The following is a 25,725-nucleotide window of genomic DNA, read 5'->3' as shown; positions in this document are numbered from 1 at the left end:
ACCTCTAGTTGTCGGTCACTTCGAAACAACTAGCGTCTGATAGCTTTGCGTGGACCACCAAATTGCTTTGGAGATCCCCGTACCTGGTGACAGCTCTCGCTGTCCCCTCAATGGATTTCAACAATTGAAATCACACATCAATTATATACGCGTTCGTGCGGTCGATCACAGGATTTCTGCCTGCCTGTTTTGTATAGTGATTTTTTTTTTTTTTGTTGCTTGTCATGTCTAAGGAGGTGAAAGTAGAGGAGGAATGCATGCAAGCTGTAAATGACTACCAACGAAAGATAAGAACGGAGATGACAGGTGCCTTTTATCAGAAGATATTCGAAACCTAGAACATTAAGAGACTCCTTATTAAGTAAGAACTTCTATCTAAACAATGTATTAAATTATTAAATAAAAGAAAGATACTTGTCCCATTCACCGCACCCGCTTGTTTGTCCCCGCAACTTATTAAAATGACATTGGAAAATCCTCACTCACTCGTTCTAGACTGGGTCTCAAATGTGTATCCGTTAGATAAACATTTATTGAATAAAAAATGAAGCACATCAAGTACACATAGAGAATCTGAAGGCGGTCACTCTTAAATTGAGCGCCAAATCTACTTTTAAACAAATTTCGGGTACACAGGAATAATAATTATGATGGTGCATTTGTTTAGTAGAAGTATGAAATGATTGGTTCACGTAGTAAAGGAGCATTCAAACAAAAATTTTCATTTTCTACGCTTCGATGACGTGTAAACAACAAATGATCTCTGGGTCAGTGCCGGGTTTATTTTGACTAACTGGAGAGGATCTCTAAGCTCATTTCAGCGGCGATGTTGATGTGAAATGATCGTATATTATCTGTTACTGCAATCAACACACAGCCACCGTTCATTTCCTCCCTGTCATGACGATATAAGTTAAAACATTTCTCACAGCCTTAAGTTTCACTATTACGTACTTTACTTGGAATGTCCAACACTTGGATGTGATAGCGAGTGAAGTGAGCTGACTGAATTTCGGAACCCGTCAGGCAGAAATGTCATTTAATGCGAAAGCATTCCCAAGTAGCGGAGCCAACGGCGTCTGTAAGCGCAAGAAAAAAAAAAACGCGAAAGAAATGTCTATTTTTTCATTGGCTGAGCAGAAAGGCTCCTAGATAGCCATTGGCGGCCGCTTCACTAGAGCGAGCGTTCGGTCGCCGGCCGCAACCTTGGCAGAGGCGAAATGTGGCCGTCCACGCCATGCAACGCAGACGAACTAAGGAAGCAGAAGAACAACATTCAAGCTTCCGCATTCACAACTCATAAAAAGTGCCTAGGTGTCCACGAAATTTTCTTTTCTTTTTTTCTGTCCACTTTTGGCGTTAAATTAAATAATAATAATGAAATTTGAAGGGGGCTGCAGCAATATCTACTTGCAGAGTTCATTTCTTAAAAAATAAACGCGCAAAGGCAGCCGACGTGCGCCGACCGCCTGATTTCGCGTTGAAAAGGCAGCGTCCCGAGCTCAGAAGCGTTCGTTCGAGGCTCCGGAAAAGGCGTCTGCCGAGGTTGGCTTTCCCACATCAACCCTCGGCTCGAGGACAAGCCCACCTTCTGCGACCGTCCCGTCGAGTCCTTACGTGGACTGGACACTGGCAACATCGCGGCAGGGTTGGTCAGTATCGCGATACAAATGTATCGGGATAGTATTTCAGAAATACATTTCGTAACTGTATTTCTGTATCGCGATACATTTGCTTCACCAGTATCTATATTGCTGTAACGAAGTACATTTGGAATGTTCCTTTGTATCGCGATACAATCAGGATGAAATGTATTTCGTTACATTTCTTAACAAATACTCCCCCCCCCCCTACCCCCCCCCCGCCCCCCCCGAAAATACAACTCCGAACGCTTTTTTTTTCTTTTTTACTTCTGAGGGCACCAATGGTCAAGGTGATACTGGGGCATTGTTACCATGCTGACCAAGGTTCCTTCCGATTCTTCAAACTATTTTTCTACGTGTTTTCTTCTCTCTTCCCAGAAGTGTTGCGTAGTCGGGGATTTGAACCAGGTGGCGTGCCAGGAGTGGAGTCAGAGCATCCTCTGCCGCAGGTCCTAAGGTAGGAATTTCTTGAGTTATTATTTGCTGACATCCAATGCCCGCTGCTAACTGTCTCTCTTGCCTTAGCGTACGCAGTACACCCGGCCGGCAAAGCTGAATCACACTCCGTTGCAGCAAGACCCGGGCGGTGGTAGACTTGAAATAGTAGGATGACTCACGCAGTGAAGTTCAACACATATTCGAATGCGTCTGCGGCTGCGCCCGTAATTTTGCACGGCTCAAGGGTACGTCATCAGCCGACGTGAACGTGACCCGATGCTCTGGTGATCCGAAACCCAGGAAGGAGGTCAGACGTGGCCTCGCTGTGCCAACCCAGACTTCGTATACCTGCGAATCGTCTCGAGGGCGCTGTTTCTCGGAGAGCTCGCACCTGTGCCGGCAATATCAGGTTGCAATCCACGAGGTCTCTGTTTGGATAATGCTAGGCGAAACTTGAGGACTGCAATTCATGCGTCGGTGGCGGAGGATCGGCAGGAAGGACCTTCACAACAGGGATGCCACCGTACCGTTTTTTTTTTAACCGTAACAGAAGATAAGGCATGTGTTCCAGGAAGCTTCAGGTGGTCCACTGTTCTCGAAAATTCCAAATGACACCGCCTGCGCGATCTTTAACGAGGTAACCTACAACGAAAGTACGTATTGTCCTTTCATACAGCAGCGTGGTAAAGCTTCATGTTCAAGGCCACCACCTACAGATAAATAATACCAGTTCATTTCACCGTAACGTCATGTGACAAATGTTGACAGGGGCGTCCTTATTAAACAGGGGCCTGGTGACGTTTAGATGGGGTTTAGGATGACATAGAATTTATTTAGAGGTCGAAGTCTTTTCGCATCCCTCGTCAGACAGACAGGATGTCAGGAAAGGGACCGCGGTCAGTCCTTGATGGGACGTTTTTAGTTTTTGTTTTTTGAGCCCATTGAAGACTCCTCGTCGTCTGAAATCACTACCTTCAAAGGCAAAGTGTCAAGCCTACGGGATAGTAATTTCAGGATCAAAAACTTCCACTTCCAACTTCAAGCTTCATATCATTTGGCGTCTCAAACAAATTTGAAAAATGTATTGCAGTATCTGTATTTATATTTCTGTCCTCCATGAAATGTATTCCTGTATTTGTATTTCCAAATACTTTTTGCCTCTATTTAAAATGTATTTCCTATACGTATCGCGATACACTTTCACAGATATATTTTAGTATCAGTATTTTAGCTACTATTTTAATGTACCCCAGTATTTGTATTTCCAAATACATTGTTGAGTATTTCTGCCCTACCCTGGCATCGCGGGCACTCTCATTAACAATCTCGGTATTTTTTTTTTTTTTTTTTTTTTTGCTACGTTACATATTTTAGGAATGAGAAATAATATTGGGGCTTAAAAGGTGCGGCAGGTTTGTTTGGTTTCTATCTTTCCCGTTTGCTCGTCGTTTCGTGCAGGAGTAAAAGTTTCAGTCGCCAGTCAGCAGCGTTGGTGCGCTCCTACTCCTACTTCTAGTTCTTCATTTCTTCGCTCTTTTTTACTAGCTTAAGCAACGCTAAACCAAGTAGCTCAACTCCACGCCTTGTTGCTTGAAACTATATCCCGATACTTCTTTCATCCAGCAATATAACTATGGTTCGGCGTTTCCGGTTTCAACCGTTATAAACCTCAAACGTTTACAAAATGAGTTTGGCATAATTCAGTCTAAAAAAAAAAAAGAAAAAAAAAAGGTTTGTATTGCTAAGCAGTATGGCATACCTAATGGATTCTCTGAGGGGGAGAGGAGGGTCGTCATCGTGTGACCTAAACTCCGTTCATTCCTAAGCTAAGATTGCAGTGGGATCTACGCTCCGCCGGACCAATCACCCGCCTTCCTCTCATCACCTGACCGCCGCTCTCTACGCGTGTGTATGTGCGAGAAAGTGATCACGTGACTAAAGACGCATTAGTGGTCCGACGAGCGCGTAGCTTCCACCTTACTGTCAGCTTAGAGTGACTCACTTTCTTACAGAGTTGTCGGCTATCTTCTGGGATCGGCGTATAGACCATTCCATTTAGCGCTTTCAGGGCGGCGCCATCTTGCTCAACCGCACCGCCCCCGCCACACATCCGGGATGTTCAGCTGGTTCGGAGGGGTAAAACGAGAAAGAAGGCACGCGCCCGGTCCCGCTAGCAGACGACAAAGCCGGGAGGTTGCCGTCCTCCATCTTTGGGATGTATCGGCGGGTTGTACCGAACACCGAAATCTCGCTCGTGGCTGCCGTTGTGAAGTGGCTCGCGTTCTTAGAATATTTACGGCTACTCCAAAATCAGCCTATAGCACTCTGTTATTTTATTTCAGTAAATGATCAACTAGCGAATCGGTTTCGTTACTTGAAGAGCAGTGAAGTCAGCCGGCAGTATTACCCTCAACCAATGCGTCAGGAGAGCACGTTTTTAACTATTATTTCGGACTTCCACTCGCTGTCGCTAAAGGTCTACACCAGTACAATCCTTGTACAGTAAAAAGGCTACAGCAACCGGATTTACTTTTCACTAGAGAGACCGGCCACTCTGAGCTTTTTGTTTTTTTTTTGCAGGCAGGTAACAGCGCGGTTCGACCCAGTTAGTCTTTTTTATCGAGCATAGCATTACACCATAACTTGCATATCAAAATCTGCGCATCTTCGCTTGAAATCTCCAATATGACGCGATTTTAAACCGAATTCGAACGCCAGCCGGATGGTAGGTATAGCCCATTCGGCGGAGCAGGCGACGCGCGGGTTAGAGCGGGGGGGGGGGGGGGGGGGGGGGGGGGGGGGCAGTGCTAAAAAAAACATATGCGATCTGTTTAAATATAAATACCACACATATAAAAAAAAACTGGTGAACTTTAATATTGTTAGGAAGGTTAAGACGATGACGGGGCAGTGGCGCGCAGGACATCTCGCCCCAGGCCCCACGTGCAATCTGTTTTACCATCGTGACCTGTCCTTCCTGCTGCTGACAACATCATCCTAAGAATATGTAAAAAAAAATAAAAAATTCTTTCTACATAAAGTTGAAAACGGTATGTCAAAATTTAGGAAATAAAAACCGAAAATGCCAAACCCAGTATACACCTAAGAGAGCCAGCTTAGTATATTCTTTGTGGAAGAGTTCCTTGTATATTAATTTTATTTTTAACATTCGCTACATCAGCTTCCCAATAAGTCCTAGAGAAGTTCTATCAGTAAATGTGTGTCGACCTGATTAGCCCACAATACCAGCAGCATCTTTACAGCCTCGCTTGCTACAATGCTTGCAAATAAAACAAATCCAGACAAGGGAGGATAAATAGTTTTACAAGCACGGCAGGGTTTTCGACCCAAGAAAGTCGCTCAGATGGCCTACTGGTTCCTGCAAAATTACAATGGAAATCAACACTTCTTGACTAGCACAGACAACTGACACATGCCCCAAAAGGACGGACAGTACTCAGGATGCCTTTTCTGGTGGGCCTAGTCGGCCCCCTTCCGTCTTCTCCAAGACAGCATATATGTCCAAAGCCTCCCCTGCCGGAATTCCATACCCTTTCTTGAGTCCGTGTGGATTGGAAGGTGTCACACAATCCATGTCCACTTCTTTTCTCAAGACGGTGTCCACCTCCACACTGCTGAAGAACGCCACACTCTGCGGTAAGTCCCTCATGCCGAGCTTCCAAGCAAAGAAGGCACGAGTTAGCAGGTTCGTCACCTGCAAAGCGAGGGCTGCCCTGTAACGGTCTTCAGAAGCGACCAAAAATCGGACCTCGTCGTGGATGCTAACCGCAAAGCGGCCTTGAATTGCATAGTCATCCATAAGCCAGCGCATGGTGATCAGCATGAGGTGAAGGTAGTCTACCGCCGAGCTCTGCACGACCCAGTTAATGCGGCTGTTGAAAAAGTTTGTGTCGACAGCGGCCGGTTCCAGAGCGCGGCTGATGCGGCAGCCCAGAACTGGTGTCCTGGGCTCCTCAGAATCGGCGATGGCCTCCAACTTGTTGAACATGTGAGACTCACTCCCGCCCTCCCAGACCTTGCGCTTGCCACGGACAAAAACCTGTTGGCCCTCAACCACTTCGGGTACAGCCACCCTGACTCCCTTGGTCTGAGCATACATCTTCTTTGCCTTCGTGGAGGCCTCCTGGGCATCGAGTCTGTGGTTGAACTGCATCAGGAGTCGCTGAGCAAACGGTTGCCCCGCGCCGTAGATCCTGGCATAGTTGATGACCTTGGCCTGGTCCCTGCTGATGCCGACAGACGTGGCAGTGCGACTGTGCATATCCGTACCCACTGCTTTGTTTCCCTGGAGTGTCATCCAGCCAATAGCAGTGCAGCCATGCATTTCTGCAAAGTGGGCGTCGGCCAGAATAGATGCTATCCAGAGTTCCTGAGAATCCACATCCGCCCCGACAATGTGGTAGCCTTTGGGAGCTTGAACCATGGACTTGAGTTCGCTGCCCACTCGGTCTTTGTAGGCATTGCTGGCTGTCAACCACGTTGGTTCAACTGCTCTCCGGGTTACAGTTCCGGCGGGGATAAGTCTAGGTAAGATCACGCCGTAGTCGGAGCTGTCCCGGTCATGAATTATTTCTGGAAGGTCACTCTTGGTGAACCAGACGACCATCTGAGATGCAATACGGTCTCGAGCATTCTTCCAGTAGGAAATTATCTTGCTTAGCAAAAGTACACGATTTGCTTGCGGGTTGTCACCTGCCTGAAGAATGCCATCCGTCACTTTTGTCAAGAAGTCTTTGGCAAGTGGATTGCCTACACGCTTGTGAGGGCCATCCTTGTGTGGAAGCCTGAAGAAATAGCAGCCATCAATGTCGACATCCATATCCAAGTTTTCCTTGACTTGCGGAGGACGGGTGCGATTCCCCAAAACCTTCCGCCACAATTTTGCTTCGCCCTCTTCTGGAATGTTGCCCAGCTGTTGCCATTGCAAGCCTGTGTCTTTAGGCCCCAGGTCATCCTTAACATCCTCATAGCCACATGCTTTCAAGAATTCAGGAAGGGGAAACTTTGGTTTTTCATCACCCTTGGCCTCGGAGTCTTCAGCGAGAGAAGGTACAACAACAGTTCCATCTTTTTGCTCTCGGGGAACCAGGTATCCCCAGCCCTGCTTCATGTCAAAATGAAGTGGATACCCATCCCACTTCAGGCGAAGCAGTTTTGGAACTGAACGCATTTGCGTACTAATAACGCTTGGACCCGGTTCCCAATCTGAATCTTCGTCATCCGGTGGCTTAACACAGAAATCTCTGTACCACGCTGGGTACCCAGAAAGAAATGGCTGTGTCTTGTACAAGGCCTCAGATGTCTTGAGAATGTCTTTGACCTCTTCTTCAAGCCCTCGTTCGAGGTCTCCTTTATCAGTTTGCGTCTCGACGACAGTATGCCCCTTGACTGCACACTTGTTGGCTGCAGACTTCTTACACCTCATGTTCTGCACAGACCAGTCGAGGTCCCAGAGCCATGGGTCTCTCTTGTAAGCGTTGCCGTGCAACAACCGGCAGGCCGAGTTGGCAATGCCAGCCAACGTCTGCTTCAACTCTTGCTGAACGTCCTGATACACGGCTTCCGCATCGCTCAAGTAGCGTTCCCAGTTCTGGTTCACAGGAAGGTAAGCCGTGGACATCTCCAACATGCCGGCAAATGAAATCGGGTGTGGAAACCGTTCAAAGTAGAGTGGAAGAAGCTTGCTTAAGACCTCGTGCGTGGCAAGGACGTCGTTGGCACAGTATGTCATCAGTCCTTGAAAGTCGGCGGCTATGTCGCCAAGGCTTCCGTTCAAGAAGGTGTCTCTCGCTTCTTTCTTGAGCACCTTGCCCCCGGAGTACAGAGCGTAGACGTCCCCGAGGTTGTTGAGAGAACTGAGATCCTGCCACATCTCTGGAGGAGGGCCCTTGGCTGCCTTCTCAGACTTGTTAGCCATGGACAGAGCCCGCTGAAGACCCGTGAGGCCGGAAACGCACACGTGCAACGACAGCGTGTCCAGGAAGCGAAGCTGGCTGCCCTGAATGAAGTATTGCTCCCGCAGGAAGGACCTGTCGAAGCCAACGTTGTGTCCAACGACCACCCTCGGCACCGACTCTGGTCCAGTCCGCGCCTCCAGGGGAATCAGGTCCCCGATGTTCACCCTTTCCTTCCACTTGAACTGTTCTTTGGTCAGCTGGGCGCTGCACCACGAGTACCAGCTGTCCTTCGAAGCCGCGGTCGCCAGAGTCGGGAAGTGTCCTTCCTTAACGCAGACCTCGACGTCGAACACGAGCGCTTCGTCGTCGGGACAGTCGACCCTCTCCGTCCTTCCGTCGTTCCCGTACTTGGTCCAACCAGGGGCCCAGTTCCACTCCCGCGGAAGAGGCGGCAACTTGACCGCGCTCAAGCTTTCGGCGGCTTGTCTGTAAGGCCGCGCGTAGCGATGTCCGAGGTTCGTGAAATGCTCTTCAAGGTCGGAGCCGAGAAGCTCGGGTAGTGCGAAGCTCACGTCGGGTAGCGCGGTCGTCTCGTGGCCCCAAAGTTGCTGCGCTTTCAGGTGCTTCACGCCGCGTTCCACGGCTTGGGGATCCACTTCCACGACAGCATCTCCGAAAACCTGTCGGTGCAAATCGCCGGAAAGCATTTGAATCCCGATCGGATTGAAACGTGCGGCGCCGTTGTCCAGTTTCCCACCGGCGACAGCTGCTTTCGACGAAGAGACGGCATTTCGAAGGCAGTTAGGCACATTAACTAGCTTGCGAGAGCGACGACAGAGCTGAGACTGAAGCTCACGGAGCATCGTAAACGTTGTAAACCGCTAAACACCGGATCAAAACAAAGCGCCATGTACCGCCGTTTCGGTTTCCATTTGGTGTGTTCGTTGATTCGCACCATTCGCACGACTCACATCTGGTAGTCGGGAGTAGTGACGTAATTTTTAGTCACCCGACTTTACCACTGCAGTGCCCTTTGCTTTCTTAGCCGTAGCCTTTGGAATTGTTTAAAAAACTTATATTAGAAAGCATGTTTATTATTGATTACTATTTATAAACGAGCTTTATTTTAAATAAAGAGCTACAAAGAAACCGCTGCCAGCGTTTGAACTTCAAACAACTCAAACGCTGGCAGCGCCAGGGCGCCATGGTGGCCGCCAGTGGCCGGGGTGGATTGTTGGATTAAAATTGCGGCATCTCTCGACATGGCGGATGATGTTCGGCAGCAAGCGCCGAAATCCCCCGCAAAAGAAGTGATAGGAGGTACGCTTCGATCACTTTTCACAGTGACCGCGAGTGTGGCACGCACGGCCTCACCTTTCCTCCGAGTAAATCGGGCCCTCGTCATTGATTATCCATCTTGAAAGCCGCCTCCATTGTATGGGTGTTTAGGCCTTATTCCCATTGTAATGAATTGCATCTTAAAGTTTCTTGAGAGGCTGCTATTTTCGCGAAGGCCTGTTAGGCATTATAACGGTGAGCAGCCACAACGCGAGCTCAGACAGACAATAAGTAGGGCAGTAGCGCTCGCTGAGTTGTCGAGATGACTGCCATTGTCAGTGCGCTACTACCTCGCTCCAAAAACGACGCCACATCAACAAAAAAAAAAAAAAAAATGTCCTGACAAACTTGAGTTTTATTTTTGTTTATTTCTCAAACCTAGAAGTCAACCATGATGAAGCAATACTGGCCCAGGAGAAGGAGATCGAACGTGAGGTGAGTTATTTTTTTCTTTGTCTCGCTGCGCTGTCCATCGTCTTTCGGCAAATCGTCCTAAACTTTTAGAAGTAACCTTCCTTTCTTTTTTCTCTGCCACTTTTAGATTGCGGAAAGAATACCCCTGATCGACAACAAGAAGGACTTGTCTGTCCTGCAGAAGGAGTACTCGCTGGAGGACGACATTTACCAGCAGAAAGTGAAGGTGTGTATCACTCAGTTTCCTGATATACACGAACTCATCTCTGTTACGTCACGGCGCGGTGGTGGAGCGTCGGGCGCACTTCCGGTAGGGGGCTGTGGGAGGAAGTCCCCATGTGAGATGTATATTCCTGCGTTGTTTTGAAAGGAACCAGACAAAAACCTGCCTTCTCGTCAAAACACCGCGACTGGGGCTGTACCAAGAGAGTCACGAAAGGTCTGAAGATCAGTTTTGTTGTGCTCGTTTCGTCCGAGCGTGTGGATATGTGTCGTGAAAATAGAAAACCAGACGCTGTCGGACCACGATTGCTTGGGGGGAAGCACTTTGGGTTGAATTCACGAGTACTTGTAGTCATAAGATTTATTTAGTTTGTTCCAACATGAACGCCGGAAAACAGTCAAGTTATACGGACCACCTGCGGACTTCGTTCAGTGCGTCTTCAAGTTCGATAGGCCGCCTCGTTCGAACTGTCTGCTCTTTGTAACGTTTCTGCTTGTCGTCTGCTCTTTGAGACGACACCGGCCTGTAGACCAAATGTTGGCCCGGTATTTGCGATAAGAAGTAAAAGACTTAATTTTGAAGGTTGGTAAGCAGGCTCAATGTAAACAGTAGATACAAGGACATGTTGATTATTGTTACCAGTGGCCATCACCGACTTGTTATGCTTGATATTCACTTGGTACGATTCTGCTTGCCATTTTCAGTATTGACGTCAAGCATCTCAGCTACGGTTCACGCTTTTGCAGCCCAAGCGACGTCGAGACTGAAAATTGCGAGCGAAATCTCATCATGCGAATCGGGCTTTAGCGTACATTCTGCGGCGTCCACACGGAATGAATCGCCGCATGTCACATTGTTCACGCGAAGTTCTACGGTTTAACGAGCCTCGGTAATTTCGCTGAGGCCGCTCAAGTAGTCAGACATTGCCAGGAAGACTTAGAATGAATAATTCAAACGCAAAAAAGGGCAGGGGACTCACATTGACGCCAACAACATTGCATTTCAATGGTTTGTTTATGGGCGACGGCGAGCTTCTTGCCCACACTCTATTTCGCATGCGCAACACCGGTAACATCCACTAGGGGCGCTCCGGTTTGTTTGTAAACATGAGCTAGTGTATACTGTAGTAATAGACGAGCCTGCAAAGGCAGGCTCGCCTATCACTACAGTAAATGAAGCTTTAAATATATAGGGAATACGAAAATCGTCTGAAGTCGGTGTCCTTAGATTCTATTGGTCTATTTCCTTCGAATTCTGCTCCTTTGCTAGCGAGGCACAGATCCATGTATCCCAACTCTGAAGGGGATGTTAAGCATGATGAAAAAGAGCCTCGGTAAGCACGGATGGCAAAAAGAGAACACGAGCTGACAGGACGACGGCTCGCTCGCAAGTGAAGTTTATTTCATGAAAAAGAAACTTCCTAAAACATATTACAGCCCCACAGATTACAATGCACGACTACCAGGCAAAAGAGGCCGCCGAGATTATCGCTTTACAAATTGCTACTCATGTTAGACCAAAGGTATGTTATCTCCTTCTCAGATAATGCCACCTATGGTTCTCTGAGACATCTGTCTGCCAATGAAGAAATGAAAAATGCTTCAATTATTTCTCGAGTCCTTCTGTCTCAATGTCTGCCCCCAACAGCTGCGTCGCCAAAAGAAGGGAGACATGAACAATTCCTGCAATGTAGCTGTAGGAGTCCCCCAGCCGTAGCCCTGAAGGCGCGTTCACATCGGCGGTGTAAAACACTTGTGCGATGCGACTAGATCGCATCGCAAAAAAAACGGATGGTCACACTAACGTGCCGACAAGCGAGTCGCTTCTCAAGAACTCTCGTTCCGAACGGCACCGATTAGCTCAGCCGCTCTGCGACTAGATCGCATCGCAAAAAGTCGGGTGAGCTTGTGACTGCCCGAAACATGTCACTTTTTTCCCGCGATGGTCACTTTTGTGATGAAAGGTATCGCGGTACTGTTGCACATTGGCGGTGTGAACGCACCTTAGGAAGTAAAGGCTAATTCACACACTTGCGTCGCGTCCGACCAAATGCAACTGCAACAGGTTGCTATGGCACCAGCTGCGCCGACTCCAACAAATCTAGTTTCACAGCTGTTGCCATAGCAACCTGCACGTCGCAAGCCGTTACAGTTGCACTTTGTGAGACTCGACAGAAGTGTGTGAACCAACCTTAAAGGAGCTGTGCAACAATTTCAGGGCTTTGCTTAAATAATTGTGGAAGTTGATGCCTGACACTTCTGCAGTGAACTACAGAAAACAGATTTTGCCTGGATACCCTAGTTTTTACTTAAAAAAATGAAAAAGATCCAGGTTTTTGCCGCCTCTCAACTCGTGCATCGTCTTCCGGGTCACGTGCACAGTGACGTCACTAGAGTAGGCGCGAAGTTCCGGAAAAGTTCTCTCTTTAGAGCCATCAGCGAGCAGCGAGAACTCATCCGCTGCCGACCGCGTGACCACCCGTCCTTGCCAGTGTGGCGCTGTCCCCCTCCCCCTCCGGCTTCTGGCGGCTGTTCGCGGTTTTGTGGACCTAGGATAGATGGCGCCACTAAAACTCCGTATAATAAAAGTTTTGTCGATGATACCAGGGTGTTGACGCATTTATATATATGTTGGAACGACAAGATTTGTAAAAAGAGTTACCTTTTATCGAGCAGGTATTCGCACAACTTGCTATCTTTCTTACAACGACCCAAGTGACGTCACGCCGCTTGTTTCTCATGGCCGCCGCTCGTGGCTGCAGGTCGGGAAATATTCCAAGTTTTGCCTCGCTATTACGCGGCGGAATCGCAACATTGCGATGAAAAGAGGTGTGTTTTCTGCCATTTGTGACACAGTGAACAATATCAAAAGCAGAAAATGCCAATTCCTTCAACGTTAAAATCGTTGCACAGCTCCTTTAAGCATGCTCTCTCAACCTTTCATTTAAACACCTTCCTGTCTGGCCTACATAAGATCCTCCACACGACAGGGGTATCCGGTAGACGACACCCTTCATCTCCCTTCTTTTGGTGAGGCGGTGGTTGTGGGCACACACCAAGACAGAGTGACTCGAGAAATACCATATTTTCTGGGCTATAGTCCGCACCCAGTGTATATAGACCGGAAAGGCCAATTTAGGCCGAAAAAAAAAGTTTTTGCTTAGATAGTCTGCACTGGTGCTCAGTCAACACGAAAATCTTCTCATACATGGCACACCTTGGCAAATGTCTACCTTTTTTAGCTCGCAAAGAAGCTTCTATTATACATAAATCATCAGTAACATATTGTTTCTCTCAAAATCCGTCGCGTCTCGTCATAATGTGTAGTCCGCGGACTATAGCCTGAAAGTGACAGTAATTGAAGCATTTTTTATTTCTTCGTTGGCAGACAGGTGCCGTTAGATAATATACCTTTGGTCTAATATGACTGCCATTGTAAAGCAGTATCTTGGCGGCCTCTTGTTGCAGTAGTGTCGTGCATTTTAGTCTGTGTTTGGGTAATATTTCCTTTATTTCCTTTTCATTGAATATACTTCAGCTGAAAGTGAACCGTTGTCCAGTCGTCTCCGTTTCCTCTTGAACGTCCGTGTTTACTGAGGCTGTTTTTCATCATGCTTAACTGTTACCAACTGGCCCAATTTACGACCCTACTGAAGGGGATGTCTTTTTACTCTCGTAAACGGTCTTTGTCCGCAGACGTGATGTCATCTCTGCACTTGGTCTTGATTTTGCAGCATTTCTCTATAATTGCTTGTCCTTCGTGGAGGTAATCCACTGTAGTCTCTAACAGTGAGAACAGCAGGTGTGTCCTTCGGACGCCCGGCCTCTAGCACTTGCTCCATGCCTTCCGCAATGTTTTGGCTGCGCGTGTGCTCAAGGTGCAAGTACGAGACATTGAGGCGTTGAAGGCAGAACAACTGAAGCACCTCCCTGCCCTTATCACCTTGTCAGTCACTATAGCCAAACAACTTGAAAGTCTCAAAAGGCCACAAATTTTCCTGCCAGTGTAGCAGACCCGACATGTTTTAAGGTCGAACCGCATGTAAGTGAGAGATTAGCGATGAAGATTTCTCACTGTCGCCCGTCGCGTCGCTCGGGTTTTATATTTCCTGGAAACGTCGCTCGTCGCCTTGGTCGCTTGCTCCCGTCACTTTCATGCGTTTTGCCTCGTCCCGCGACTGACCGAGCGACAGCAAAGCTGGTCGCCGTCGCTTGTCTTGTGGCTTGCCAAGTCACTTGTAACCAACTCGCCAGTGATGTGATTGCTGCACCAAACTGCGCCAAGGGGCTAACCCTGCTACATCCTGCTACATTTCGCCAAAATATGGGTAATCTGTGCCAAGCCTGCGCCAAAGGGCCAATTTCGGACGCCTTTCAAAACCAAAACTAAACTGAGTACCGTAATCGAGCACGCATGTGTTATGTGGTGCAAGCGGTCCGATAGACGCGGGGGTGTGCGGACACTCCGACGCCAGCGTGCCAGGTACCATCCATGCCGTCATACCGTGAAACGAAACCATGTTTTTGCGCGGCGGGAGTAACTTTGTGAGCTGAAGCACTCGCTTCATAAAGCAATGGCCGTGGGAAAACTATATTTGGATCCTGCCTTCCAGTCACTGTGGTTGCGCAACGTCAGGTGTTGCCGTCCTCATGTCCCTGCAGATATGGCGCTGAGTACCGCCGCATGTTTATCAACATTCCTGTTCTTGTTTAAATCATATGTTGCTACAAAAAATCCCCCTTTAACTCGGACTGCTGTGTCGAAGTATTGATTACCTAGATTACTCTCGGTGGGCTTTTTTTCGACAGGGACCCCGGTACGTGAAAAATCTGCCGCGAAAGAAAGTTGGTGAAGAGAAGTGAGCTAAAGGAAAGAAGAAAATATCTGCACGCTGAACCCGCACAGCGCGCTTGTTTGTCTTGATTTCAGTGGTTACACAAAGTGCTCCAAGAACGTTCTGACCCTGGCTCGCAATGTTTTGCATTAATGCGATCAGGCTTTTTTTTGTGTGTGTGTCTGTTTCATTTGCCAGCCTGGCAAGCACGCGCCACTGGACTGTTTTTTGTTGTATGCTCGACAGCTACATTTTTTTATCTCCTGAAATTGCCCTCGTGCATGCGAACATGATCGCACGACAGAGGCACCACCCGGGACGCTTGTAATTCATTGTTCTATGTTTGCTTACTTTTGACACGAAATCTGGCACGTCGGGAACCAGTAAAACGGTGGCAAGCGGTTTTTCGGAATTGCTCGGCAATGCCTACAGCACTGTACGCATGTGAGATGTCTCAGCAGTAAAAAAACAGGAGCAGCTAGTTCCGTCACAACACGTCACATCAGAACACAACACAACACAAAGTGCCCTGAAATTATACAGCACTTAAAACAAATATTTTTATTTTTCTAAGAATATCTGCTCCAAAAGCCACTTTGGCTGCTCCGAAACACTGTCTTGGCTGCTCCAAAAGTCACTTTTGCTGCTCGAAAACACTGTTTTGGTTGCTCCAGAGGCTACATGTGCTGTTCCAAAGCACTGTTTTGGCTGCTCCGAAAGGTGCACCAAAATGGCTTAGGCCATTCACATCAATGCTCGCCCATCAGATCATTTTAGCCAAATCGCTTGCATGCATTTTATACTTTAAAGGGGGGGGACCAGATTGCATATGAAGAATATAGACGTCCGTAGTCAGATACAAGTTAAGAATGCGCCAGCAGCTTTTCTTGTACGTGTGCCAGCCAGTGTACCACTGCAACGTCCGCTACCAAGTCACAGATCATGTCTCTGGTGGTCGGTGCCTACGGCTTGCCCCTATAAAGGACATGAACGTGGCTGGACACTGAGAAAAGGTGCCTTTACCTGGCTTTACCTTTGGAGCCAAAAGAGGAAGAATGATGTTTGAAAAGAAATATACGGAATTTCCAAGTGTTCCACAGATTGATGGTGCCAATGTGTTTTCTCTTTGTAAGAAGTTTTGAGGCACACACTCGTAAGGAGTCGCAGCCTTTTCACAGGCCGTTGCGTAAGTCGTCCTGCCTCTCTTAATTGGCCCGCAGAGCGATTCGGTCTTCTGGTTGGTACGTAGTATTGTTTATATGGCGCATCCTCGACTTGTATCCTGCTGTAGCGGAAAACCTCCTACTGAGGCGAGGAACTCTTTCATGCGGAAAAGCTCCGCCCTCCACTTTTGCTTGGATTGTGTGCAGTGATGGCGCCAAATATTTTATATGCAATGAGTCATCTCTGGCACATCCTCGTTAGAAGGGTGATTAATGATTTTTGGACTTGGACCAGTTAATTGCAGGAATTGTCCTATGCAACCTGTAGAATGAAGAACAGAAAACCTTTGTTTATTGCACGTGCAAGTTTTTATGAAATAAATGAAACTAATCAAAGGGTGGGTACCCCTCAACTCGCATAGTCTTTCAAGTGAAGTGCCCAAAGGCGTAACTGGAAGTAGCACATTCGGTTCTATCTTTGAGGACCCTAGCGCTCCCTCTGCCATTGTCGCCTTTTCAATTTCCGATTTGGCTAGAACAGAGCATCGCTTCAGCTTAGCATCATTGAATGTCGTGGTGAGCGATCGAAACAAGACAGTTCGCCACAGGAAAGATGTAATCGTTGCGCTAAACTGCGCCAATGGGCTAATCCTGCTACATTTTGCCAAAATATGGGTAATCTGCGCCAAGCCTGCTCCAAAAAAACAATTTTGGTTGTTTTTCAAAATTAAAACTAAACTGAGCACCGTAATTGTGCAGGCGTGAGCTAGGTGTTACAAGTGGTCGCCCGACACAAAATAACCGGCATCAATCGTCCATCCCGTCCTGCATGGTTTTCCCGCCATTTCTTGTTTCGCACTCTTGTCCTCTCGTAATCCTCGTTTCTGTTTTCTTTTTTTTTTTTTTTTTTTTTCTTTTTACGACCGTGAAACAAATATTGACGCCTGTGGTCCACACAACACTGGTTGCCGCTGTCGCTGATAGATGGCAGTAGCTGTCCAGGGTGTTGTGTTTGCCGGTTGTCTGCTTGCCGCCTTCGCTTATAGATCGCGGCAACCTTTCCAGCTTCGGCAACCAGACAACTGGTTTCAACTGGTGTCAACAGTGGAGGCAAAATTTACTGCTGTCGTGGGGTTTGTTTCTGGCTTGCCAGGTACGAACTGAAGTATGTCCAAGGACTCCATGAACCCAGCGCAACCGTCAACAAGCCACCAATGTGCTAGTGCTACCAAGGATAGGGAAGTTGATGAGAACAAAGAACTAGCATGGCCTGCGTACAGAGAGTATTTTGCTGTGGTGAAGGAGGTTGCTAACAATTTGAGCGCAGTATGCAAACTTTGAAACAAGGAGCACTACGACAAAAAGCCTTTGTGTTCAAATCGGAGGAAACACATTTAGTTGAATTTTAATCTTTATTCTTTTCATAATATTGACTAATTTTCCAACTAAATTATAAGGTTTGAATTGACCGCTATGGTGGCAGCCCGACTGATTCGTGCTTATATTTTTTCTTTTAGACTAGTTTTTCCTAAATTTTTGTGTTATAAAAAAAGAGTTACTTTTTTTCTGAAAGTAACTAACGAATTACTTTTTAAAAGTAACTTACCCAAGACTGCATTGGCTGCTCCAAAACACTGATTTGGCAGCAAAGGTGCTCCAAAATGGCCTAGGCCAATCACATCACTGCCACAGGAAAGGTGGGGAGTAGTGACAAAGAGGAAATGGTTTTGTTCACTTCTGATAGATGGCACCACCAAAAATCGGGTACTCTGAATGACGTTGCACCATAGTTCCAATAACTGCCACACAGAACTGCAGTTTGAAGTCTTTCTTTGCAATTTGCAGCGAAATCAGTCTTTCGGAATAAGATGGCATGTTTTTTCTCACTTGTGCCATAGTAAACAGTCAATGTACTGCCCCTTTAAGGGGTGCTTCAACATTATCCCAAATATGAGGTAAAAATATATATTTATTTTGCGAAGTCATCAAATTTATGATATTGGTCCTTGACATGTTTTTCAAACAGAAAGTGTCTACTGGCAAAAACGTCAAACAATCAAAACGACTGGGTTTTGTGTCTGTGTACCCTAGTTTCAGTTGTGCCCACGCCAGGGCAGCCTCTCGCGCAGAACTGGTGCGGCGTGGCCCCTCATGTCGCTCACAAAGGTCCACCCCACATTCTCTTTGACCCTGCACCGTTTGAGATTTTGAGATCACTGAAAGGGCCCTAAAAAACCATCAAACTCGAAAGCGAAGCGTCGTCTGCTCACAGCAATAGGCGGCACAATGGAAGCAGGAAGCGGGCGAACACGACACTTCGGGTCAGGACAATTGGGAGACGTGAGAGAAACTGGAGTTGCAGGACAACTCAATCTTTGACGTCACTGCACTGACGCGGATCGCGTGGGAACTTCAGATTCGGCTTTGAAAAATTGTTTTTTTACTTCCCAAGTTTTGAATTTTGAGGGTAATGTCCAGGCATCGTTTTCAATCGTTTCAGATAAAATATTATAGCATTTTTGCCTGGCAGTGCCCCTCCTCTTTTACAATCATAAATTGCAAATAAAAAAATAAAAAAAAAAATGGTCAAGCGGTCAACGAAACCCCCCGACTCCCAAGATTTTCTCCGTTGGCATCCATACATTTCCAACTCAATATAGCAGAAAAATTGATGTGGCATGTCCTATAGACCGTTCCATTAGGGTCATAGCAGAGAGGGTAAAAAGAGAAAAAAATGCCCTCCCCCTCTCACCCGCATGTCGTCTGCTCCGCCGAGTGGGCAGTACCTAGCACCGGCTGGCGTGCAAACTCTGTTTCAAATCGCGTCATTTTGGAAATTTCAAGCGCAGGTGCGCAGATTTTGGTTTGCCAGTTATCGTGTATTACTATGCTAGATAAAAAGACAGTCCAATTGTGCTGTTATCTGCGTGCAAATAAAAGAAAATAGGGAAAACTGTGTCAGACTGGCCGGTCTCTCCGGCGAAAACGGAATCCTGTGGCTATACCTTTTTTACTATACAAAGTTCGTACTGGTGTAGGCCTTTAGCGACCATGAGTGGATGTCTGAAATAATAAATAAAAACGTGCTCTCCTGCCGCAATACACGCAGTAGTTGAGGGTAATACCGCCGGCTGACTCAACTGCTATTTAAGTAACGGAAAAAAGATATGTCAGTTGATCATTTACCGAAGTAGAACAACAGAGAGCTCTAGGCTGAGTTTGGGGTAGCCATAAGAACGCGAACAACTTCACAACGACAGCCACGAGTGAGAGTTCGATGTTCCATACTGCCCGCCGATACAGCCCAAAGATGGAGAATGGCAACCTCCCGTTTTGTCGTCTGCTAGCGGAGTCGGGCGCGTGCCCTCTCTTTCGTTTTACTTTGCCGAACCCGCTGAGTTTCCCGGATGTATGGAGAGGGCACTGCTGTCAAACAAAATGGTGCCGCCCAGAGAGCGCTAAATGGAATGGTCTATACAATAATTCAGGTTTCCCAGTATATTTGGCAGTGAAATTGATGTTGCATAACCTGTTCCCAATAAATTTTGCGAGGAAATTGACGTTGTGTGACCTATGCACCAAGTATTTTTCCCACTACTGTAAAATAGCGGGGAAGCGCCCAGTTCCGAACAAATTCCCACTATTAACATTTCCAAAACTTCGGAATTCTGATCATATGTTATGCACCCACCGCCGCACATATTCACAACGCTGGGGCAGCTACGAGAACGCCAGCGGGGAATGACAGGGATATCCGCTTCCTTGCGATGGAAAGGGAAAGACTTCTTGGGAAGGGGAAACCATTAACTGTATTATCTAGGTCACTTGGGTACAGTGAGAGGTCCCTACAATGCCTACATGGCTACAACTGGTCAGGAGCCCAGTTGTAGCCATGTCAGGACCAATGGGGGTGACAATGAACAGTTCTTGGAAACAGAACCAGTGGTCCCTGGGCTTCTGTGAGACACATCTTGATAGAGTGTGCACGTTGTTGCAGTTCCCTCACTTCTCGTTCACGCTGTTGCCATCTTGGCTTTTACTGCTTCGAGCGGTCAAGCATTCACGTCTAGATTAACCAATTTTTCCGTGGAAGTGGGGTGGGAACTTTCCCGGTATTTTACGGTATATTTAGCGGGGATATCGATAAAATATAGGTCCTTCGCCTCCCGAATTGACTGTTTAATAATGTCCTCGAAACAAATTTAATAGATTGTTTCTTAAATATTGCATTTCAAGCATTATAGTACTATAAAAAACTAAGGTTGCTGAATCTTTTGTAAATTTTTTTGGCATCAGTTGCACTTTTTTTCTTTTTTTTTTCTTAGCAAGCATAGGACTTAGTAGCAAAAAGTTAAGTGGGTGGTGTCTTCATCTGACGTTCTAGAACTTTGCACTAAAAGGATAGTTTTGGGGGGGGGGGGGGGGGGGGGGGGGAAGTGGGAGTGTCTGATTGCCTTTAAAGGGCAACTCCGCTTGATTTCGGAAATTTTGAGATAGTGGGTGATATAAACGTGAAAAGTACTTCAAAACAACCCTAGACCGTTTGTTCCATTAAAAGCAAAATATTTTTCGTGCGATCTTGTTATTTACCACAATCGGAACCCGAAACTGAAACTTCGGCACAGCCGGGTAACATTGTACTCTCAACGTCAGTTGCATACGCACCCACGTGGAATACAAGGGGTCACGTGATCTACTAGCGATAACCCAAGAAAGACGCGGATGCGAGGGGAAGGGCGAGGAGGGAGGAGGGAGGGCGGGCCTAGCCGCGGCGGCGAAGAGGCAACGCAAGCAGCAACGAAGCAGGCTATGTAGGCGGCAACCCAGGCGGCTAGTCGGTTGGCACCGGTTGGCAGGTGTGTCAGCGAAACGCATCCCCGTACAACTCTCTCTTCCTCTTTTTGTTTCTCTTGTTCTCGTTCTTTTTTTTTTTTTTTTTTGTCTGTCTTGCCCACTGATCTCTATTGTAGTAGGCTCGCCTCTTTGCTTGCTCAAACGTGGAGCGCGTCCGTAGCGCCGCCCGGTAAGCTCTCCCTGGAAAAGAAAATACCAAGAAAAAAACTGCGTATGCAACAGACGTCAGCCACAACGGAAATACAACGTTGGCTGCGCCGCACGTCGCCCGCTAAATTAGCGGATTTTGGTGACTTCGCGCGCCTCAGTTTTTGTCGGCCGGTTTAGTGATCTTTTAGGCGGTATTACGTTATAATATTTGACATTCGGTCTCTATAGATGACACTAAAGAGAGTCGCAGTGTTTGGTAACAACCGAGAATGAAGCGGAGTTTCCCTTTAAGACGATGGAGGCCTTTGCCTGCATTTCAGGACCTGCGGAGCAAGTACAGCCACATTCGGAAGACCCGCCCCGACGGAAACTGTTTCTTCCGAGCATTTAGCTTCGCCTACCTCGAGAGCCTCTTGAGCGACAAGCAGGAGTATGTGAGGTAAGGGCCCCGACGAGCTCACCTGACTTTCGATAAGCCCTTTTCGAACTTTGGTCTGGCAGCCTTGATCACTATCGTCATTTTAGTGTATGGCATCTGTGCCAAACTAATGGTTTTGAGGCTGATGAAGGAAGGAGTTGAAGATACTGCCTAGAGGAAGATGTAAAAGGCCCTTACGTTCGAGACCTCATTACAACACGACGCGCGAATTAGATACAGCGGTCGCGTGAGTGTTTATTTCGGAATGTGGTCCAATCAATCTCTTAGCACGGGTTTAGCTCTAAAGCCTTTTGTTGGCGGAAATTTAATCGAGGCACCTATGGGTCGCTGCTTTGTACTAGTCACTTCTTGTGTTCACACTGTTCAGACTGAAACAAATTGAAAAAGAATTATGAGGTGATTGAAGAACCAGTTCTCATCTGCCATTGACGTGGGAAAGTGATGGTGCCCTATGAAATAGTTTCATGACCGCCATTAGTTGGTCGAAAGCAAACTGCTTTTTGAGCCACAAGATGGCGCTGAATTTCTAAGAGGGCCTATTGGTTAGCGAGTTTCCTTGCATTGTTTCCAGGTTCAAGAAGTTGGCAGAGCACAGCAAAGAGGCCCTGGTGTCGTTGGGCTTCCAGCGGTTCACTATCGAAGACTTCCACGACACTGTGAGTCCGGCACGATCCCGATCAGTCCATCGATCGGCAGCCTGACCGATTGCTCATATTTTTCAGTTCATGGAGGTGCTGAAGAGAATAGAGGACAACATCACCTTGGACGACCTGCTCAAGGTGTTCAACGACCAGGGCTACTCTGACTACATAGTTGTGTATATGAGGCGAGTCCCCCTCCTTGTTTTTCTCCTCGCAAACATGGCTGACACTTTCTCGTCGGATGTCTTGCCAGGGTTGAATTTTGTTGAAGAACTGCACAACTCCCACGTCGTAGTGGAAATTTTTCTGCCAGTGCTTAAATCGGCGCTTCTCAAACTGTGGTCCGCAAACCCCCAAGGGTCCTTGTGAGCGTTCGGGGGGGTCGGCACCAAGTGAAAAAATCCTCTTATGCCGATCGCACAAGACCTCTGATGGAGAATGCATTGGGGTTTCCCCAAGTCCCCCCGAGTGGGTCAAGGGGTCCCTGACGACCAAAACTCTGAAGACCACTGGTTTAGATAATGAGAAAGATGTACGGTTTGCTTTTCTTGCTTGAAATACTTTTTGTGAAGCTTTCTTTTTTTTTAATATAATTTTCAAATCTTGATTATAAATACTTTAAAAACTGTCCAAGGCTTCCTGAGCGTAATGACCAGAGTCTCTTTTTAGTCTTGCCGACTCTAGCTACTAGCTTCCCTGGTGTTTAGCGTGCGAGGGGCGTTCATAAAGTTTGTGTTATCGGCTCCAGAAATGAATGAAAGGGAACAAAAAAGGGCATGAAAAGAAGTGCGCTCCGCTAGTGCATCAAAGCAAAAATGCCACCACCCGTCGGGAAAGTCGAAGCCTGTGTAGCAATCCGTTTTGTAGAAATGCCAGGGAGATACATTCCAAGCTGGTGGCGGTGTTCGGGGACAATGCCCCAGTTCATGGCACTGCGGTTAAATGGTGCAGACGCTTCCAGCGTGGCCATACGAACCCGAAAGCCTTTTAAGGGCGACGACAAAGTGATTGCTGGGGTGGGGCGATTCCTGGTCACTCAAAACGAGGATGATGAGTCTATGATTTTTGGGCTTGTTGCCATTCGAATGGCTTTATAATCTCCCTCCCAACGTGTTGACAAAGATCTACGAGCGTCGTCGTGGCGGCAAACTCGGGAGAGCAGCCACGACATTCCCGTCTTTGCGTGTCTATCGGGGGCCGACTGTTGGGTGCGGCGTCCTCTACTTCTTTGTGATGCTTCCGGAGCTGGTCGTTTACGCAGCGACCCGTTTGGCTTATGTATTTACCACATTCGGTGGGACTTGATACCACGAGGGCGCCACAGTATTTGGTGCCCCAGTACACTTCCGGTAGTGTATTTATTTATTCTTCAGCAACGCACTACGGCTGGGTAAGAAGAACTTCCTTCAGAGAAGTTTCAGTAGTATGTTTGTGAGAACATTAGTGCATTGTACAAAGTAGTGCAAATAACAAAAGGAGGAGAGGAAAATGGAAAAGAAGAGGAAAACCGGAAGCGCGCAGGGGTCCACTGATAGGGGGTGGTAGTGAGCTTGTATGCAAACAAACATCGGTGAATTCAGTGCCGCAGGGCATGGGTATGGAAAGATTGCTCAGTCTTGCACGTGGTGAGCCTGTTGGCACGTTTCTTGGTGCAGCGAGGCAACGGAAGCCCCTCCCTGTTTACCAACTTGCACGGGTCTGCCAGCCTCGATTTTCACGTGAAAACTACATCTGTGTTAAATCTGGAGGCTATGGACTTAAACCGTGGGCCATTGTGTGTACGTACATAGCTGGAACCGACGTGTTTGTAAAAGGCTAGAAGAGAAAATAGAGCCTTTTGCTTGATACCCGCGAAGCCGCCCTGGAGCTCTCCCACTCCCATCTTACTACGGGCCTGTGCTGAGGTCACCCCTGCCTCTTTGTTTCTCGTCGCAGGTTGCTAACTTCCGGACAGCTACAGAAGGAGGCTGCCTTTTTTTCTAGCTTTATCGAAGGGGACAGGACAGTCCAGGAGTTTTGCAAACAGGTGGGTACCTGCCATCAGCCTCTTATCTGCTGCTGCGTTACTCATAGGAGCAAAACTGTGGAAATACGCTCTAGCGACCCTTTAGAGGGGACTTGAAAACGCAAACTTGCCTCGGGAAACCGAATTGCCACGTGACGAGCGCGGCTAAGTGGGTCATATGTCACCAGCGGATGATTCCTCCACCATTTCTTCGATTAAGAGGAGGCCTGTCCTGTGCAAGCAACGTGGGTTAACAACAAAAACATTTGCACATTTCATGCTTTATAAATGTAAAGTGTCCCAAATACTAAGCAAGAGTAAAGAAAAACATTGTGTGGTTTTTTCAAAAATTATTTCATTCCCTTTCAAAATTTCTTTCATATTTCTTTTAAAAAGTGACGTCACCCAAGTTTCTTCATTTGTTGTTTTCTCTATGCGGAGCGCAAGTTTGTCTGCTTGTTTTGCGGGGGTTTCGTGGCATCGGAACACCGAGTTCTGTTGGCTCTGATTGAAGGATAGTGGATAGACCTCAAAGCAAGCTGCCTTGAGGTCGACCCACAATCCTTCAATCAGAGCTCAGTGTTCTGACATGACCACAGCCCCTGCAAAAGCAGCAGACAAACTTGCGATCCGCACAGCCGTTTTGAATTTAGAGGTAATAAATAGCATGCCAGAGAGAGCAATGCCTAGGTATTCCGAACACATGTCGGAGTAACCGAGGAGCCGCCGGAGCTAAGGAGAGCCCCTTGCAGGAGGTGGAGCCAATGTACAAGGAGAGCGACCACATCCACGTGATCTCGCTCACGCGGAACCTCGGGGTCGGGGTGCGCATCCAGTACATGGACCGAGGTGTCGGGGGAAAGGTCAACGCCCACGACTTCCCCGAAGACAGGGAGCCCCGCATCCACCTGCTCTACAGGCCGGGCCACTACGACATCCTCTATGAGGGCTGACCTCCTCCGCCGTCTCGCCGCCCTCTACGGCGTGTCTCCAAAAAATATTTGCGGGCATCTCTTTCGCAGCAAAAATTCACTACGCGTCGCAGAGCACTCGGCCTCTGCCCAATTATAGCACTAATGGTCCGAACCGGAGCATTAGTGCCAGATTTGCAACGGAAAAAAAACCGTAAATGTTTTTTTGGGACACTCCTTGTCTTCAATCGTTAATTTTAGGAGCCGTCTTGTTTTTTTCGTTCGGGCAAGGCCTCTTCGGTGTGACGTGCCGCAGCGCGTCCGTCGAGAGGCTTCTCTTTCTAACTTTCCAAGTCCTAGATGGAGCCTTGTAAATGACTGCTTTGTCTGTTGTATTCGATGCCTTTTTTTTTCTTTTTTAAGTTTTGTAATTAAAGGCTGGCATGTTTTTTCGTAGCAGCGTGGCATCCATCTTTTCTCGGCTTGGTGGCGCTAGAGTGGCCGATGGGGTGAAAAGGCCAGGGTCTGGTGTTCGAAATGCCTCTGGCTCTTTGCCTTCCTTGGTGCTTGGGTTGTGCGTGTGCGCAGACGCCGAAGGATTGTTGAAGGCAGGAAGCTCGCGCCGGACAACTGGAAGACCTCCCGGCCGTTCTTATTCTGGTTGGGACTACAACGTATTTTTAAGGCCCGCTTTGGACGGGGCAATTTTCTCTGCAATTTCAAAGTGGCCGGCAACTTATTTTTCGGCTTTCCT

At 47.6% G+C, this 25,725-nt stretch overlaps 2 protein-coding genes across 2 annotated transcripts; one reads left to right on the top strand and one right to left on the bottom strand.

Moving 5' to 3' along the window:
* Window positions 1–5,384: 5,384 nt before the first annotated feature.
* On the bottom strand, window positions 5,385–8,950 carry LOC115319330 (DNA polymerase subunit gamma-1). Its single transcript, XM_029979263.3, has one exon. The coding sequence runs from the start codon at window positions 8,860–8,862 to the stop codon at window positions 5,539–5,541; it is 3,324 nt and encodes a 1,107-aa protein (XP_029835123.2). The 5' UTR covers window positions 8,863–8,950; the 3' UTR covers window positions 5,385–5,538.
* Window positions 8,951–9,185: 235 nt separating this feature from the next.
* Window positions 9,186–25,427, top strand: LOC115319331 (ubiquitin thioesterase OTUB1). Its single transcript, XM_029979264.3, has 8 exons — window positions 9,186–9,319; window positions 9,720–9,772; window positions 9,879–9,977; window positions 21,296–21,414; window positions 21,986–22,070; window positions 22,137–22,240; window positions 23,991–24,081; window positions 24,813–25,427. The coding sequence occupies exons 1-8, from the start codon at window positions 9,262–9,264 to the stop codon at window positions 25,011–25,013; spliced, it is 810 nt and encodes a 269-aa protein (XP_029835124.1). The 5' UTR covers window positions 9,186–9,261; the 3' UTR covers window positions 25,014–25,427.
* Window positions 25,428–25,725: the final 298 nt, after the last annotated feature.

This window comes from Ixodes scapularis, unplaced genomic scaffold (assembly GCF_016920785.2).
Source record: "Ixodes scapularis isolate PalLabHiFi unplaced genomic scaffold, ASM1692078v2 PGA_scaffold10__122_contigs__length_95168666, whole genome shotgun sequence".
In the NCBI taxonomy this organism is placed as follows: domain Eukaryota; kingdom Metazoa; phylum Arthropoda; class Arachnida; order Ixodida; family Ixodidae; genus Ixodes; species Ixodes scapularis.
Note: the sequence above shows the minus strand (reverse complement) of the source record. Positions and strands in the feature narration are given on the sequence as shown.